This window comes from Eleginops maclovinus, chromosome 13, assembly GCF_036324505.1.
Source record: "Eleginops maclovinus isolate JMC-PN-2008 ecotype Puerto Natales chromosome 13, JC_Emac_rtc_rv5, whole genome shotgun sequence".
NCBI classification, from domain to species: domain Eukaryota; kingdom Metazoa; phylum Chordata; class Actinopteri; order Perciformes; family Eleginopidae; genus Eleginops; species Eleginops maclovinus.
In genome coordinates this window covers 15,023,512-15,041,612 of record NC_086361.1, presented here as the reverse complement: position 1 = coordinate 15,041,612, position 18,101 = coordinate 15,023,512, and the positions used below count along the sequence as shown (strand labels likewise).

At 40.5% G+C, this 18,101-nt stretch overlaps 1 protein-coding gene across 3 annotated transcripts in view; it reads left to right on the top strand.

The window, feature by feature from the left end:
* Window positions 1–18,101, top strand: part of LOC134875072 (potassium voltage-gated channel subfamily KQT member 4) — a 42,377-nt gene that overhangs the window by 10,045 nt on the left and 14,231 nt on the right. For all 3 annotated transcript variants that reach the window (XM_063899476.1, XM_063899475.1, XM_063899474.1), the window contains exons 2-5: window positions 14,918–15,008; window positions 16,053–16,179; window positions 16,410–16,585; window positions 17,766–17,891. In XM_063899476.1, the coding sequence (XP_063755546.1) occupies window positions 14,918–15,008; window positions 16,053–16,179; window positions 16,410–16,585; window positions 17,766–17,891 (520 nt within the window). The remainder of the gene's footprint in view (window positions 1–14,917; window positions 15,009–16,052; window positions 16,180–16,409; window positions 16,586–17,765; window positions 17,892–18,101) is intronic.

The window sequence follows — 18,101 nt, the reverse complement described above, 5'->3', positions numbered from 1 at the left end:
CGTGGTTGCAGAGGCACTATAAAACCACCACTGCTAAAACATCCTCAGGTTATTAAGATACCTTTGTCAAGAGCTACTTTACATCTAAGTTGCAGTTTGGAGCAAACCAAGATTTTCTCTCTCTTTCCATCTTCTCTCTGCATGTTGTCTGTCTCTTGTCTGTCTAGATCCCGGGATAGCCCAGGTCTCTGTGTCTTTCTCCTGTTGTCCCTGCCTGGCTGCACCCGCATGCAAGGCCCATCTTAAGTGTTGTTAAGATCATTTTAATTTATAACGGCAGTCACTATAAACATGTGAGGAAGCAGCACCATGGAGACAGAGCTCAAACAAAATCACAGTGTGGGACCGTATTTATAAGGTCTGCCTGGCCTGCAGAAAGCGCTTTGCAATGTGTGTGTATATACGCGTGTGTCTGTGTGTGTCATTGCTCATGTGGCTGAGTGTGCATGCTGTCAGGAAAAGGTCTTGATTGGCGTCTGCACAGTTGCAAAATGTGTGTGCATTCATCCATGTGTAGGTTTATGGAGATTGTCGGTGTGTGTTAAAGCCTGGCCAATTGCATTGTGGGAAGAGCATAACAATAATCAAATGTTAATGACGAGGCCTTAATTACACAGGCTGCCCGCCTCTCTTGTGAGATTGTTTTTCTATGTGTTCTGTCCCTTTCTGCTATAAACCCCTTATAACTTCACTTGAGCGCAGTGTCATTTCCTGTATTTTTGAGCGACGGTTACTGTTTCAGTTCCTTTCCGTGTTTTTTTGCCTTTCTTCGCCCTTTCCTCAGTCTATTTCCATTAGAACTTTTTACACTTTCTCGTTCCAGGTGCATCTGTTTGTCTGTTTTTCTTTCAGTTTTTTAATCCTCCGCTCTCTATCTTGATTGCACACTACAAGTACATGAAGTCCACAGGCTTCACTATAGAAAAGGAGCAGGGGGAGTAACTTTGCTCAAAAGTCATCTTAACCCTATCTCCAAAGTCTTCTACATCTGCTTCAGCTTGTGTTGCTGCCCTGGCCACACTTTACACTGCTTCATCAACTGTTTACAAGAAAGATGTATTATAATGAAGGGTTATTGATGATAAAAATGCTTGAATTGATGTCAAAACATGTTTTCTTGTAGAATAAATTGTACAAAACTGTATTATAGACAAGTATAAAATACAAACATAAACCTGCCGCATCAAACTTCCTTCTCTTCGCCGGAGTCCTGGCTTTTGTTTCATATATTTCTCCGTTTGCAACAAAAAACACACACACACACACAGCATCATTGTTCACCGTGCACACAACATGTTTGTGCGGCTGTGTGTGTGTGCGCGTGCTTTTGTGTCGGTGGGACTTCTCTTGGCCCTGAGATTAAAGCAATGTCAGCAAGTGTGTGATGAGACCTCACAGACGATGCCTCATCCCTCTCTCTCTCTCTCTTTTCCATTCTGGCTCTCTTCGTCTCACTGTCCCCTCGTCTGTCCAATACATTATTCAACCACCTCTTCCTGTCCCTTGCCCACCATGTTCTCATTATCCACGTCGATGTCTGATTCATACTCACTTCTTGTGTTAGTATGAATCCCTCTTTCTCTCTTTTTCTGCTACTTTATAGAGCTTCCAAATCAATCATTTTGGATTTTGGCCAGGGTGCCAGATCTTGTCGTGTTTTTGTGACGTTTGAGCTACGTCCTTTGTGCCAAAGTGCACTTCAGACTAGGCCTATAATAAAGACGTAGGTACTCTGGAAGACATGCTGTTACTGTACAATCAACCACAACCAAGCCTGAAGTGGTTTCCTTACTAGTGAAAATACTGCATGTTTACCGCTGGGTTTTAAGTTGTTTTAGTAATACACAGTCTGAACCACGAGAACAATAGAAAAAATTGATAAAACTTAACTTTTTTTCTCCACCTCACGTCCTCGTGCGCACTAAAACGACGGGGCCAGGTTCTGTTTTCATAGCAAATGCTGAATTACCATGTAGTGTCAGGGCTAGCTCACTAGTTTGGTGAGCAAGGTGAACTGTGATAATAACTGGGATGCTGATTTTGGTGAGGTAATAACATGCTGCTAAACAAAAATGTCTTAGTGTAAACACCGCTGAATTATAATGCAGTTTAGGACAACCAAACGCTGACGTGTGATAACATTGGATAATTTTCTCATAGATCTCTGTCCATACAACATCTTTGAACTCTTTGCAGAATTTAATTTGTCTCAATAATACCCTGACTTTAGGAGTGCACATAGTCTAAGGGACAGGCAAGTGACAGACAGGATTGACAACAGGGAATAGAAAGAAGAGAAGAAGATCTTAGCGTTCTGGGCAAAGACAGAAAGAACAGGAACATGGGGCTGAGGCAGGGTTAGGTAGGGATGAATAATTCAGAAGAGTATTATCTCTCCTACGCCTCCCTAGCCAGTCACTTAATTGGTTCTAAGAAGTTAAAGAGGGGATAGGGTGTGACTGAGAGGCCCTCAAGTGGTACACTCTGATTCAGCTCTGCTTCAGATACACCAAACAACAGAGGAGATGAACGAGAGGAGACAAGTGTCGGAAAAGGAGAGAAGTTAGGGTGAGAATGAGGAAATGGGTTTACAAAAGGAATCATGTAAAAACAGTGATTTGACTGTTTTAAAGAAGTGTTCATTTGTGTGTGAAAACTGGTTGGCTTAATATGTTCGACCATGACTAAGACAGGATAACTACATGACCACATGGACATCATTAAACACTCACTGTAACTACAGTATATCAACATGCAGTAGTGTTGACCAAAAAGAAGAGACCAAAAAGTAAAAGCTCAATCGTAATCGCATTTTATTTTCGTTGACATGGAACAGAAGACAAAATATCAAAGTCTGTTTCATTTTTTCTTCAATGCAGCTGTTCTTTGTCCTGTGCTGTGCTGCCATATCAGGACTACAGTCAGGACTCCTAGTAACTTACGTTTTAAGGTTAAACGACAGCAACAGGGCTTTGCTAAAAGGAAACCAGGGTCACACTTTGGCTGGACTAGATCGACTGCTATGTTAAATAAAATTGATGACTGAAAAAAGACCAAAAATGTAATTTTGAATGAAACTATTACAAGAGTTACGGTTTTTCTTTGATTAAGATAAGACGGAAATGCCCAGACCTTGAGTCATCTAAAAAAACATTTTGAGGTAGACTAAATATAATAAAACCTAACAAGGACATATGACACACTACAAGACTTAACATAAAAAGAGCTGACGGGATAAACACCAGTTTAAAGTGTAAACGGAGAGACATTAATCCATATGTCTATGTTATTCAGTCCTAAACTCCACATAATCAGTTTTCTTGTGATGAAATGATCCTAAAAGCAATGTTGATGTCTGCAGTCTTGTGTGGGAGGCACTGACTTATGTTTTGAGTATCCAGTCCAGCAAAATACAGGAGGGACTTGTGTAACCTTAATGAATGCTCTTTATCCTGCTTCGTGTTTTTGTTTGGACGCAAGGGATGTGTGTCAAAGGGAAAAAATAACACCACACTGCACGTGATGAGATATTTATGATCCAAAATGTAGGCGAATAGAAGGCCCAGTCCAAGCGTTAAAAAACGTACTTCCTGTGCTAAATTCGTTTAGAAAACAAGGGTCAAAAGTGTGATATAATTGTGCAGTTTCCATTCGATAAAAACATCGCTACGTGTTAACTGTAACAGATGCTGAAGTACATGAGGAGCCGAACCCTTTATCTTATAAAAAAATGTTAGCTGTGCTCATTTGCCCCATCTTACATTAGATATTGTAGTAAGTAGTAAAAAACACAAGCTGCCCAACCTTAAATTCTCAGGTTTACTCAAAAAGGTTTGTCTGTCGCTATAATGTAGCAGAAAAAGTGCTGTAGAAAAATGGCAAGGTCGCAAAGCGGATATGGTATGTTTGTGTGAAAAGTTGTGGTGTTTGCAGGGCTTTACAGGAAGATGATGTAAGCTTTTGCAGTATGACTCTGCACTCTGTCTTAAAATGACACATAACATAAAGATAATGACAGTTACACAAGACACAGAGACAGACACTCAAACTTCTAGTCTGATAGGGGGCAGAGGAGTAACACGGTGCAGCCCCTTCATGCGATGTGACCCGGGTACCAGTGTTTGACTTTAATCACAGCAGAGATAACGTTAACGGACAGATAACGGGGCAGACTACGGGTCCTTTAGAAGAGAAGTCACCACCGCTATAGCTACTGCATATCTATCCCATACGACTGACGCTCACCATCAAAGAAGGAACTCCAGCTTTAGGGTCATGGGGTCGCCTTTTTTGGCGGACTGTTCTTAGTGAAAGGAGTCTGTAGCAGCATCATCTCCCTTACCGACCTGTCTTAAAATATGAACCCCATGTCTTCTACCATGCTTTGAAGGGGTGACTTTACTGCCTTGTCATCACCATTCATATCTATACAACCAATGAATTTATGATTGTTAACTAGAGAACAAAGTTCTTCCTATATCTATCCCCTTTTTGCTCTCAAGGTCCATCAGATCGATGCATCTTTCAAACATGATACATTTTCTTGCTAATTACAAAGTTAATGAGTTACCTCAATATTTAACATAATAATAATAATAATCTTGATAATCTTTTCCTCAGGAAGCCATGTTATATATTGTACTATTTACCCTCCACTGTTTCACCTCACAGAAAGCATTTTAAAACAGTGAACGGAGGCTGTTATCTATGTTCTCTTCAAAGCCACCAGGCTTCTCTGACAAAAACAGTAATCTTACCTGCAGAACACAAAGGTTGCTGGTCTACCACTGCCTTGATTGGTAAGTTAGTTTGTGTTAATGTGTGACTTTTATCAGTTTGGATTCACTAACTGACTGATAAACTGCCCAACCAATATATCAGCAGATATTCACTTTAATACTTGAATACTGTCCATAGTTCATAGTTCTTCTTTATCAAACATCTCAAAACAAATGAAGAAAACAGGGGCTTCATTTTAGAGATTTTGAAACAGCGTCACCAATACAAATTTTAATAACCCTCAAATATTTAACAATATACTCAACATTATTTTTCAAAAAATAGACTTTCGAGTAAGTATCCGTCATGAATCCAGTATTTGTCTTTAATTGTACACCTTCTCAGAATCAGAATCCCTTTATTCGTCCCACAGAGGGGAAATGTAGTTGTTGCTACAGCAGCAAGTACTCAAGTACTGTTGTATTTATTTGTGGCGTTTTAACAGGGCATCATGGCACCATACAGTTGGGTTCATAGACGGTTTTCACACCAGGCTTTGAATGCCTTCCAACCCTCTGTATTTGTAACGGTGTCCTTGACACAACTCTTTAAATCCTGTCAGCTCTCCCTCGAGATCCGTTGACCACCGGGGGTTGTGGTGGTGACCGGCTCACTTTCTCACACCCTGTGCCTCAAACTGCTGATCCCAAATCCATTAACCCTGGTTCAACAGTAACAGTCACCACTTTCCTTTTGTTGTTTCTCAGTCCTCAAGAGATGCCCCTGACCTTCTGTAATCCATCACTGGAGATCCCTGCTGCCATGGTAACAAGATTAGACCTGTCACAGAGTAATGATGATTTGCCTGAAGTTCAGACGACCCCCACTCAAGGAGTAGGGTAACGCTGTGTAGGGTCTACGTGTGTTTTGGGTCATGGGGGGATTCACTACTAATAGAGCTCCTGCAAATCATATGGTTTCCCCTGCTGGTATGTCTTCAAGTTTAACCTTTTAAATAAGTACAAAATACTTTGATAAAGATACAAAATAAGATTTCAAAGGAACAAGAGTTGTCTCTGTTTCCCATTTGCTTTCAACAAAAGACCCTTCCCCAACCTCCAGCCCTGCTGATCCAAGCTGTGTGAAGGTTGAGCTCACTCTCTGATTCAATGGTGAAATGTCAGCGTTATACAAGCACACTGGTGTGTGAAGTGGCGTCCCACACTCGTACTAAAGGCTCTGTAGACTCTGTGCTAATTGGCTAGCTGGTGCTAACAATACCACAGCCAAATGTCAGAGCTCTCTCAGCACTTCCACTCCGGTCGCACCTCCGAGCTCTGTACAGTTCGCTGACAAAAAGTCCATAAGTAGCAACGACCAGGGAATAAAAAAAAGCAAACAATGGAATGCATCTGGAAAGGCGTTTCTTTGGCTTTAGTGGGAGATTGTGCGTTTGTGTATGCTTGTGTGTGTGGGTCCGTGCTTACGCCTGATTATAGGCTCATTTAGGTCTTTACGATGGTCCCCATTTCTTCCAGCTTAGTGGAACTGATGTACATATTGTGCATATAAATCACACAGCTTCATTTTCCCAGCCTCTTTTTCCGTAATTGCTTACATTTTTCTTAATTTATGTGGACAATTTCACACCTAACTGTCCTGATGTAATAAACTGCACCCATATGATCTTTCCATCGGGTCAGGGCAACACCAATCACCAAAGAAATTGTGTGTAATAATAAACTATTAATCCTGCTGCCGTTAGACACAGCCCTTAACTTTTCTCACATCATGGATTAATCCTCCCTCTGTGGATATACTTTCATATCACTCCATTTACTGGTTAGATATGTGGCTACACTTTACATATTTACTCTCATATTTGCACTGAGACACCAGCGCCAAGCACACTCCTTACAATGAGTACTATGAGAATCTATATGTGTGTGAGCAGCATCTGCACAGATACAGAATTGGAAGGTAGGTGTGTCGGGAAACAATGACCTGCTGCATAATTACCATGAGTAAATCCTTTTGCCTATTAAATCAAGGCTGATAATATCCATGATCTGAGCCGGTTCTTTCTCAAACGAGTGAAACGAACATGTATCTAGTTTGCAGTACAACAGTTGTTCTTGCAACATGAGCGTTGTAATTGTGGACTGATGTACTGCATTCCAAGATAACTGTTGCTTGTTTCCAGAATTAAAACTGCAGTCAGAGCTATAGCTTCTCCTGAGGATGCCAAGGTCATGTCCTCCTTATTTTATCTGTGTTTAGGGTACAGCCTGACACTGACGTATTTTTGGGGGCAGATACTGATGTTTAGGCTAAAGAAACAAGAACATGTTGGCTAATAGCTACATACATTTTCTGGAACCAACGTAAAGGTCTTTCTTATGTGTAAGTAATTATCAGCTGATTTATCGTACTGGCAGATTCTTCGGTCTAGCTCTACTCTGCATTGTATCATAGTTTTACAAAAATGTTCTTTGAGAATAATCTTCCCAGGCTACCTTCTGTCTGCTCTCTTTCCAAGAATGTTGTAGCTTTTGCACTTCTGTGTAGTTTCAAGTTGAAGAGAGAAATATCAAACCCAACGTATTATTTTGTTTCAGAAAGTTACCAAAGTTGTTGGAATCAGCCTCCGTGACTATGACTTTGTAAATGTATCAAATGTTTCTGTTTGCAAAATTATTCTCATTGATGAATTCTCTGGTGGATATCTTTTCACAAAGCATGTGGACTGTAGTTGGTAAGAACAGTTTCACATGATTATTTTTGCCATCGACATACTGTTCAATGATGTTTATGGGGGATCGTGGATAAAGGGATTCAAAATTCCCGGCCAATATGCTGACTGGTAAAAAAACTGAAACTGCTTTCACTCGCTTCTTGAATAACTATTGCACTCTATAGTTAAGGAAATAGGTCGTTTTTATACAGGGTGACCAACAGAATCACATTTAATCAAGTGTGTGGCTGTGTTGTGGTGAGATATTTAAATTGATTGCATTTGGAATAATTCCTTGAAACAACGAAAACCACTGAAACAATAAAATAACCGTTATTGTAAATGTCACTTGGAATTCGTGGATTTTCTGGCGTAATTAAACTTAATTCTCTCGGAAAGAGTCAATGAAATGTTTATTTGTATTGTTTGAAGGCACTGATAAATCACCAAAAGCCTCTCTTCTGAAAAGACTTCATTTTGCAGCTCTGCATCCTTAAACCATTGTGTGTGATTGTCCACTAACACAGTGAGCAGGGGTCGGGACCAAACAGGAAGAAGCTTTCTGCTTGCCTGCAGTGCTTTATGCTGCTAAAGTATTAGTTTGAATGAATCAAAAGTAGGGAACAAAGGACTCAATTATAATGTGATGTAACATTGGCTGAGTGCAGGTACATTGGTGTGTGTGTGTGTGTGTGTGTGTGTGTGTGTGTGTGTGTGTGTGTGTGTGTGTGTGTGTGTGTGTGTGTGTGTGTGTGTGTGTGTGTGTGTGTGTGTGTGTGTGTGTGTGTGTGTGTGTGTGTGTGGACTGGGTGACGATGGCAGATACTTTCATGGCTGCTGTGACTGCTAGTGACATTCTCCAGTAAGGAAAATGTATCAGTCTAATTGGCACCTTGTTTGAAATGCATCATCTGTAGACAGACAGTGGAACAGCATGGCAGTCTGGGGCTCTTTGGTGACTGACTGTGTGTGTGTGTGTGTGTGTGTGTGTGTGTGTGTGTGTGTGTGTGTGTGTGTGTGTGTGTGTGTGTGTGTGTGTGTGTGTGTGTGTGTGTGTGTGTGAAATCATCTGGCTCAAAGTGTCCTCTGGTGCTGTTTGTGATGCAAACTGCCAGGGCTGCAACTTTGTGACACAATGCTGTTTCTCTCACATATGTAAATAATTCATCTAGTCATGTAATATTCCTGAAGTTTGTGGCATTCAGAGGAAAACAAACACATTCCTGTCGTTTTTACACAACACTCTTATGTCAGGTCCCCCCCCCCCCCCTTCCTTTCTCACTTCCTGGGGGCTTGCGCTGTACTGGAGCCTCTGAAACGCTCACTCAGCTTCTTCACTTGTGAAAAAGCACTTTTCCTCTGTTATTTGTTGGTGTGTTGGGGTTTTGTACCTGCGTTGAAAAGTTTGCTGTCCCAGAACAAGAAGAGGGAGGTGGGGGTCACAAATGGGCGGGGAGACTGGCATGTTCTGAGCCGAGCTGCGATTTGCTCTGCACCTACCTGCGCACATTTTGCCTGCAGTCGCTATTTAAGGAAAGGGAAATGCTATTAATATCTTTCTACAGTTTCCTCTCTTTCTCCTCTCTTTCTCCTCTTTCTCCTCTCCTCCTCTCCCTCCCTTTTATTTCTCTGCTTTCGACACTATCGGCTCTCCGGACGAGGCTCGATACTTCCTCTCTTTTCTGTTTGTTAGCTGCTGTTAGTATTGTGTGTTGCACTTTGGTAAACACAGTAAAGGTGTGAAGTGCTGTATTTTCAAGGTTGCATTAAACATGGTTTGGTTACAGCATATATGTCTTTCTACCTCTGCTATAAATAAATCTAACGTTGTAATTGAGCTTTCCTTTAGTACGTTTGTTTAAGCAGGTCTATTTGTTTTGAATGTCCTTGTGGAAGGTGTCACTAGAAGTGTGTGTTCAATAATTTGACTGTGTGCATGTTTTTTTTTTGTGTTTGTGCAACTGCAGCATGTGCACAGACTACGGGTCAATTTCTGAAAGCCGTCGTCAGAGTCTCATTGATCAGGGTTGGCGCCACACATACACATCCACGTAAATGTACAAGTTAAGTGACATGACCCCAGGGCCACTTCTCTTTACGTCAGACTTCCGCCTTCATCTACTGCTTCCTTCCTGTTCCTCTTGTTTACTCTTTACGTGGCATCCCTTCTTTCTTTCTTTCTTTCTTCTTTTGAATCCTCAACCATCTGTCTTCACATGTTTCCACCTCAGTTTTATCAGTTTTTCTGCAACTGCAACTTCCCTTTTCTTCGTCACCCTCTCCTCTCCCTCCGCCTCTTCTGTTGTGTGTAACTGATAGCTGCTTTATCATCCTGTGGTGATTGAATCAAAGGTGCACTCTCCCACAGTCCAGCTTCCCTCCGCCAGGCACGCCGACTGCCATGGAGCGGAGAGTGCAAGCCTCTTAAACACACACTGTGTAATGCAGCAATGCACAAAATCATATTTGTTTATTAGCACTGGTTATGCCTATTTATCTCACTAACATATTTTCACAGTCCAGTCAAAGTAATGTGAGATCACCTTTTTCACTTATGTATGCTTACAGGAAAACAGCCGTAAAAGCACCCTGCCTAGTTTCCGTTAAAAGCAATCTGGATGCCCTGTATAGGCTGCTGTACACTTATTTGTTGTCTGCCCCACCGGCAGCCTGATGGCCCTCTGGAGTCTGCACTTCTTACATCATGCTCGTGGTGTGTGATGGGTTAGAGTTTCAGGGACGGATACTGTTCCTAGGAGGTGAATGAATGATAATTCTATAAGGATAGTTCGGTGGACTCTTTCTTTCTTTCCTTCTTTCTTTTCCTGTATCACTGTGCTTGCATTTTCACTGATTCTCCACAGTGTCCATGAGACAAATTACACTGGGCCGGCGTTTGGATGAAAGTCAGATATTCTGTGTATATAGCAGAGCATGCGTTATTCTTTCTAAAAGTTTTTAGAGCAATTACTAATGCAGACAGCCTTACAGGTAACATCTTGAGCACCTGTCTCTCATAAACGTTTGTATTCACCGTGACGTGACGGCCTCTTTGCATTGCTACACATGAGATGCATCTGAACATTAACATAACTTTAATACTTATGATAAGACAGGCTTCTACGTTATACAGCTATTCTGTGTTTTTTATTGTCTTAATGCCGATACTGACGTTCTCTTGTCTCTAAATCCTTAATATGATTTCCAGATATCTTTATTTTCAATATCATATTATATTTTTGTTGAGTAATGTCAGTAAAGCACTCAGGGCTAAGCACATCTTTCCCTGATGTCCTCATGAGACCAACCTTGCTGATTTGAGGGATTTCGAACTGATTTTAATTGACATTTCCCTGAAAAGAGGTAGGGTCGGTGGGACTCGAAAGTCTGCCCTCAGCAGAAATGTGACTCCCTCTGGACATGCATCTTGCATTTGCCTGAATGTCTTCCTCATCATTTTCATTCGTGTATTTATTTATTAATGCGTTTGTTTATCTGTACAGTCATCTTGGCAGACGTTCCCAGGTCATGAAGAACGATTGTTGATTTCCATTCTTAAATGATGTAGATTTTAGTATAAATGAAACTTACAACAGGTTTTAATATAAGCTCAGAAGATCTTTAACAAAATGTTGGAAGCAGTAGCAATCAATGGGCATAGTGCTGAGACATACCACAAGTAAGCCCCACATTACAGCTACCCTGCGTTATGGTCTATGTTATTCTAAATGGGACTTTTATTTACGAGGTAGACATCATACTGGTTTTAAGAAGAGTTTGAGGCCAACAAAAATGATCACGGAAAATATTTACTGAGATAATTAATCAAGGTATTTTCTCACAGAATTTTATACAACCAGACTTATGAGAACCAGTGGAGTCACGTCCTGCTGGATATTCGAGAGAACGCTTTTTGAGGTACTTGGTTTGAATCCAGCCGTGGAAAAAAATAAGAGACCACTCCAAATTTTTCTTAAAGTCTTTATCTCTACATGTATGGCAGCCATTCAAGTATGTGTTGAATTCCAACACAGAGAAAAATGCCAGTAGTTTATAGAATATAATAATAATAATAATAATAATACATTTTAAAAACTCAAAAAGACGTACCTATAAAAGGTTAAACAAGAGAAACTGATAATGCTGAAGTGGTCTCTTAATTTCTTTTGCGGCTGTATTTCGACCTGGAGGCGCTGCTTGAGTAACAATAGGTATAACAGTTATAATAAAAAATTGAATGGGACTACCCTTTGTACCGAAGTGCTGTATGCTTGAATACCATAGTTCTCACCATGAGTCGTCTTTGGTATGTTCTCAGTGTATCTTTAAGCAACACAGGACCCTCTCAGATGCTTGGTTTAAGGATTTCAACATAGATGATTTAAATAGTATTTGGCAGCCGTATGTGACTTTAGGAGTTATTGTGATTTGAGACCTGCCTGTGGCTTGTGGTCTGAATGAGATGAGTTTTGAGTGGTTTGCCACACAACACCCAGTAAAATTCTACATTGTGATTAAAAAAACTGGCTGCATAAACAGATTTGGTTAACCGAGTTGGCAGTTACTCACTGCAGTGTTTTAGTGTTACTGTACGTAAGCGATAGCATTACATTGATGCACAGTTGCTTATTTTTAAACAGGAAGTTTGCATTTGCATCCTGTAAAAAAAATGCAAAGCTGTCAATCCGGCTCTCTGTGCTGTGACTTGTTTCCTTTCATAAAGCACAACTCACTGAAAATAAACCACCTGAGATGTTGCCCCAACTAATCTGCTATGGAAATACACACAACTTTTTCCGGTTAATTGAGGGGAAAAAAGACAGGAAGTTTAGTCAGCACGTTACTCAGTTGATGAATGACTAAAATGCACTGTATGCAGAAAGTCTGATTGTGTTTTTGCAAATGAACTCTGCCTTGACTGAAGCACAAACACAGTGCATGCGTCACTACACTGTGGAATATACATAGTAGTTTAGAAGGGGGTCAGTTTAATCACAATTGGTGTAAAGTGGCTCTCTAGCTTTCAAAGAGCACCTTCCCACGTTTTTTTGTTTTCTGACTTGCACCCATTTTAAGCAGTTTTTCTAATGTGAGCGCTGAAAATGCATTTCATTTCAGACACCCTGGCCCGACGAGAGACCAGTTGATCGCATTACTAATCGAAGAGAAAGGGCACCATTGTGCGAGACCTTGAGAATTGGTTTAGTGTCGAACAAGTGTTGTAACTTTGTGCTCTGACATCTACACCGGCAGCTGCCACCTGGCTAATCCCGATCGCTGACGGTTATTCACATGGCACAGAGGATGGGCAGTGCTGCTGAGTGTTTATGTGCAGCTACCTACTCTCTTTACCATCATGTTGTCATTCAATAATAATTAGGTCACTGTTTCTGCTGCGGTAAAAGTTAGTCAGTCACTGTTGATGAGCTAGATTTGGACTAAACTATAAACTCATTTAATCAACTTACAGAACGTATACAGAATTGTATATAAGCTGCCATTAGCTGCCATTTTAAAGCTTTATTACGTGTTTTACTTTAATTCTTATTTTTGTTATGTCCTTGCTTACTTTATATTGTTTCTTGAGTTCTTGTTCTGTTACAGGTCTGTCTTGATCCTAATGGGACGGCCTGACTGAATACATTTACTGCGACATTTTGATGAATATCAAGAAAGATATTGATTTAATTTGTTCCCCAATTAGCCCAAGTGTTATGCGCCAGCCTGCCCTCAGTTATCTTCTTTTTTTTTAGTTAACCTCTTTCCACCAACTGCCAAACATCATCCCACTTTATTCTCTGAAAGGGATTAAAAACCAGAAAACACCCTGGATAAAAAGAACAAATAACAACATACAATGATTGACACATAATGATAGTACAAAATGGGCGTAACATCCTCACCTTATCTGAAAACAAATTCCACCTCTCTGCTGTCTGGTAGTACTGCTCGTCCTTTTAATCGTGCTGTCGACAGTTCCTCTGAAACATCTAACAATAACTTTTTCCACTGGTTAAGTGGGACATAGTGTGGCGGTTGCTACATAAGTGGCAACATTTTTCTTGTCAGCAGCACACTATTTAAAACATAAATGTTTTTACTTTGAAGTTAAACTTAATGTATCATCCTGAGTCTATTTAAGGCAGTTTGTAACCTGTTCCTCAAAAGATTTTACCACATAGGAAGTCTCTTATTATTACTCTCAAAGACAAACTCTTAAGGATGTAATGTGAGAATTGAAGTATGAACTAAAAATGTAGATAATTCTAGTTTTTGCAATTAAAAGAGATGTTGGACAGAAGTGAAAACGATGTGCTCATCTCCCTCTGGTCTCTTCTTCAAGTGAAGACTTCTCCTGTTTATAGGAACATGAAAGAGCCTTGAACATAAAACACAATTTAACAGAATTTATGTTGTGTTTAATAAACGAGTAGTTCTCAAGCTGAAGTGGCCATAACTTGTGCAGCGTTCCTGACTTCCTGTAAAAGAAATGGTGCAGTACCTGTAATCAGACAGGACAGAACACTTTTCAGACACGCTGCTTAACACTTCACAGGCCAAAGTAAAACACCACAGTACAAAACAAGATCATTTCAACGTGTTTGTTATGTTATTCACTGGCCTCACAGCTGTAATCCCATAAATCAAATTGAGGAAAATCTACAACCACATAAGATTTTTTCAATTCCTCACAAGTTTTACAAATATTTTGGGGATATTGTTGGGCTTACACATGCTATAAACATTGAACTACTCCTAACCTCTTCCTGAAACTTCTCCTCTCTGCTCCGTGTAAACAGCTTACAGTTTAGACAAAGTTTCTCTGAGTTTTTCTCATGTGACTGAAAGGTCTCAGCCAAGTCATTCATAGCTTCCCAGTTGTGCCAGCTGTTATAAACTTGATTTTTTAACTTTTCCTGACTGTTGTCACACATGATTCCTTAATAGACCATTGGAAATTGGAAAATCCGCCAGGCAGGGAATCATTTCCTTTTTTCTTCAGTTTTTTTATCTGATAAGTGTAATTTTGGCTGTTTTCTTTTAAAACAAACATCCCATTCAAAACCCCAGGAGGTTCAGAGGGTTAAAGCACTTCAGTGCAGTTGGCATAAAACCAAAAGAAAGTACAGATTTGGCTACAACTAATATATATTCATACAGTTTTTTTTAATTTACTCTACATTTTTGTCACATAAAACAACTAAAGGGGTACCGTGATTCTCATGTCTCTCACTATACAGTGTATGACTTGGCTTGCTGTGCTTGCATTACGTTATGGGTCATCAAATCTCTTCCTGCTTGTGTGCAGTTTTGTTTTTCTCTGTTGGTTAATCACTCAGAGAGTAAACAAAGCATATTTTAATGACTTTCATTTTTTCTCCCTTCAGCGCTAAGAGCGTTTTTATTTCAGATGTGTGTATTGTAAATGTTTGACGCTGACCTGTGTGTGAATCTGTGTTTCAGTTTCCTGCTGGTGTTCAGCTGTTTGGTGCTGTCGGTGTTCTCCACCATTCCCGAACACCAGAAGTTTGCCAACAAAGGCCTGTTCATCCTGGTAAGACCTTCTTTGTTACACAAACACACACATATGACTACTTCAGCATCCGTCTGTCCTTTTCACACACACGTGCCATCTCACCTACTGAGGTGTATCGGTATTTGCTTGCGTACATGTTGCTTTGTTTGCCGGTCGATGCACAGACGGCGGTGTAAGCAGGTGGGAGGATTCAGGTGTTGTTGACTGCGCAGGAAATCACACACATGAGCCAGTAATCCTAATAGCTATCCCATAATCCCCCCTTTTTCCTCTGTGCTCCAGCTGCTTTAGGGACATGTAATGGACACTTGCTTTCTCCTTAATACCTGACTCCTACACTTTCCAACCCCCCTCCTCCTCTCTATAACCTTGCTCATCTTTACGTGTTACTTAATGGTCGGACTCTTGACTTACCCATTGACTGGATCAATCACCTGGCCATTAGCAAGCAATCAGCCATTAGTGGACGTTACTTACATGAGCATTGGCTCTAATGACCAATTGGTTCAGTGCACCTTTAACAGCCCGTACAGTCCAGAAACCTGAAAATAAGAAAGACAAAGCGATACAGAAAACACTGACAGAGTGGCTTGTAAGTAGGCTATAACTTTTATAATATACCTTTAGTTATTTATTATTTAGCCCTAAAGTTAATGTTTTTTTCAATACATCGTGACGACATTTGTGTTAAACGATATATCTTAATAATGTGTTACTGCCAGGGACCTCACTTTAAGAATCAGTAAGTTTAGGTGACACTTTTCTTGTATTGCTGTTACACATGCAATACATCTGTACATTGAGTACATTAAAACATGTCCTGGGTGTGTGGGGGTTCATTTGTTTAGGTGATCTATAAAACACTAAGCTCACTTGACTGCTGTATGTCACTGACCTGTGTGAGTTTGTGTATGCGTGTGTTTGTGTGTGTGTGTGTGTGTGTGTGTGTGTGTGTGTTTGTGTGTGTGTGTGTGTGTGTGTGTGTGTGTGTGTGTGTGTGTGTGTGTGTGTGTGTGTGTGTGTGTGTGTGTGTGTGTGTGTGTGTGTGTGTGTGGTTTGTAGGAGTTTGTGATGATCGTGGTGTTTGGGTTGGAGTACTTCATCAGGATCTGGGCGGCTGGCTGTTGCTGCAGATACCGTGGATGGCAGGGACGGCTGAGATTTGCCAGGAAGCCCTTCTGTGTCATAGGTTAGTGTGTGTGTGTGTGTGTGTGTGTGTGTGTGTGTGTGTGTGTGTGTGTGTGTGTGTGTGTGTGTGTGTGTCTTTTTTTGCATGTGTGTTTGTGAGTGTACAGTACAAACCAACATCAAAGTCCTGTGTGTGTACAGGGTTTATGCAAAAATTGTGAAATCTTATCCCCTCGTAATTTCTTGTCTTCACCTTTTTTCTTTGTGTTTTCTTTCTGTGCGTCATCACAGATTTCATAGTATTTGTGGCATCGTTGGCGGTGATAGCAGCGGGGACGCAGGGCAACATCTTTGCTACGTCAGCCCTGCGCAGCATGCGCTTCCTGCAGATTTTGCGTATGGTCCGTATGGACCGCAGGGGAGGCACCTGGAAACTACTGGGCTCAGTGGTTTACGCTCACAGCAAGGTGGGAATGACAGCCCGCTAAATGTAGTCCTGCTTTTACACATGCTTTACTACAAAATGCCTTCTCTGGTTTATATGAATGACCTGCATTTGTAGACACTGGTTAGTCGTAGAGATGCACCAATCGACTAACAAATATGGATGTCTGGCTAATACTCAAAGGGCCGAATATGTGACAATGCCCAAATACTTATTTAAATACTATGTTTACGTCTGATCACACATGCACATACTATGTCAGCTCCTCTTCTGATAGACAGCATAGCTGAGGGAGCTATGTAGTATTAAAGTATTTATTATAAATTGGTTTACACTAGTTGGTAACAAATTTGGGGTTTAAGGTTGACATTTTGCCCTGTTTATTACAGTTGTATTGTTTTATACTGGAATTGAATTCCTTTTTCATTTTTTACCTTCTGCATTCATTGCTTTATTCAAAATCTTAAAACTTAATTGGTCATTTTACATTTTTTGATCAAATTGCTACAATGTATTATTAAAAATTCACTTCAATAAATCTAGATCAATGCATTAATTTGGTAAAATTGGTTTCACAAAGTAAAGAAATAAATATATGTTCCACGGCACTTCCACACAGTGAGACTTACAGCTTAATAATTATCAGCCAATCCCCAAAGCCCCGGTATTGGGAGTGAAAATGTAATACCAGAGCATCCCCATCAGTTGTGCTGATATTAAAAATGAATAGTACACAAATGTGTGGTCGCCACATACAACTTTATGGATTACTATAATAGCAGGGAGGAGCTAGTTATTAAAAGGCTGGGGATGAAGGTTACTAATGGGATAAATAACCTAAAACCTCTCAGTGCTGAGGAAGATGTGGTGAGTCTACTGATGACCTGCTGTAACTTGATTACACTCACTGCCCTCGTACATAAACCTTCCCTTTAGCTGCTCAATTTGAGTAATTAGTTGCTTTTATGCTGACCAAAACACCTGACACGGTGATGATGATGATGATGTTGATGAGTTGATACATCAGCTGTCTAAGCAGAACTGTGCAACCAAGTCAAAAGTGGACACCAAATGTGATGATGAGGAGAATTCATCCGATAATGATGATAGTGATACGGTAATGACAGCAGGGATTATGGTGGAGGAGATGCTGCTGCTGTTTCTGACAGGTGTGATTGATTCCTCCCCTCCATCCCTCTCAGGAGTTGATTACAGCTTGGTACATAGGTTTCCTGGTCCTGATCTTTGCTTCCTTCCTCGTCTACCTGGCAGAGAAAGACATCAACTCAGACTTCAACACCTACGCAGACTCCCTCTGGTGGGGCACTGTGAGTACAACATAACACACTCAAGCACACAGTATCTCTGTCGCTGAAGACAAAATACCGTATACAACTTTTGTGATGAAAATGTTCTTATAATCACAAAGATAACAAGAGGGTAATCAGCCATAAAGTGAACTATAGTAAGACATCTGAGAATATCACAACCAAACAATAACAATGTAAATCAAAAACACATTATATACATAATCCTTG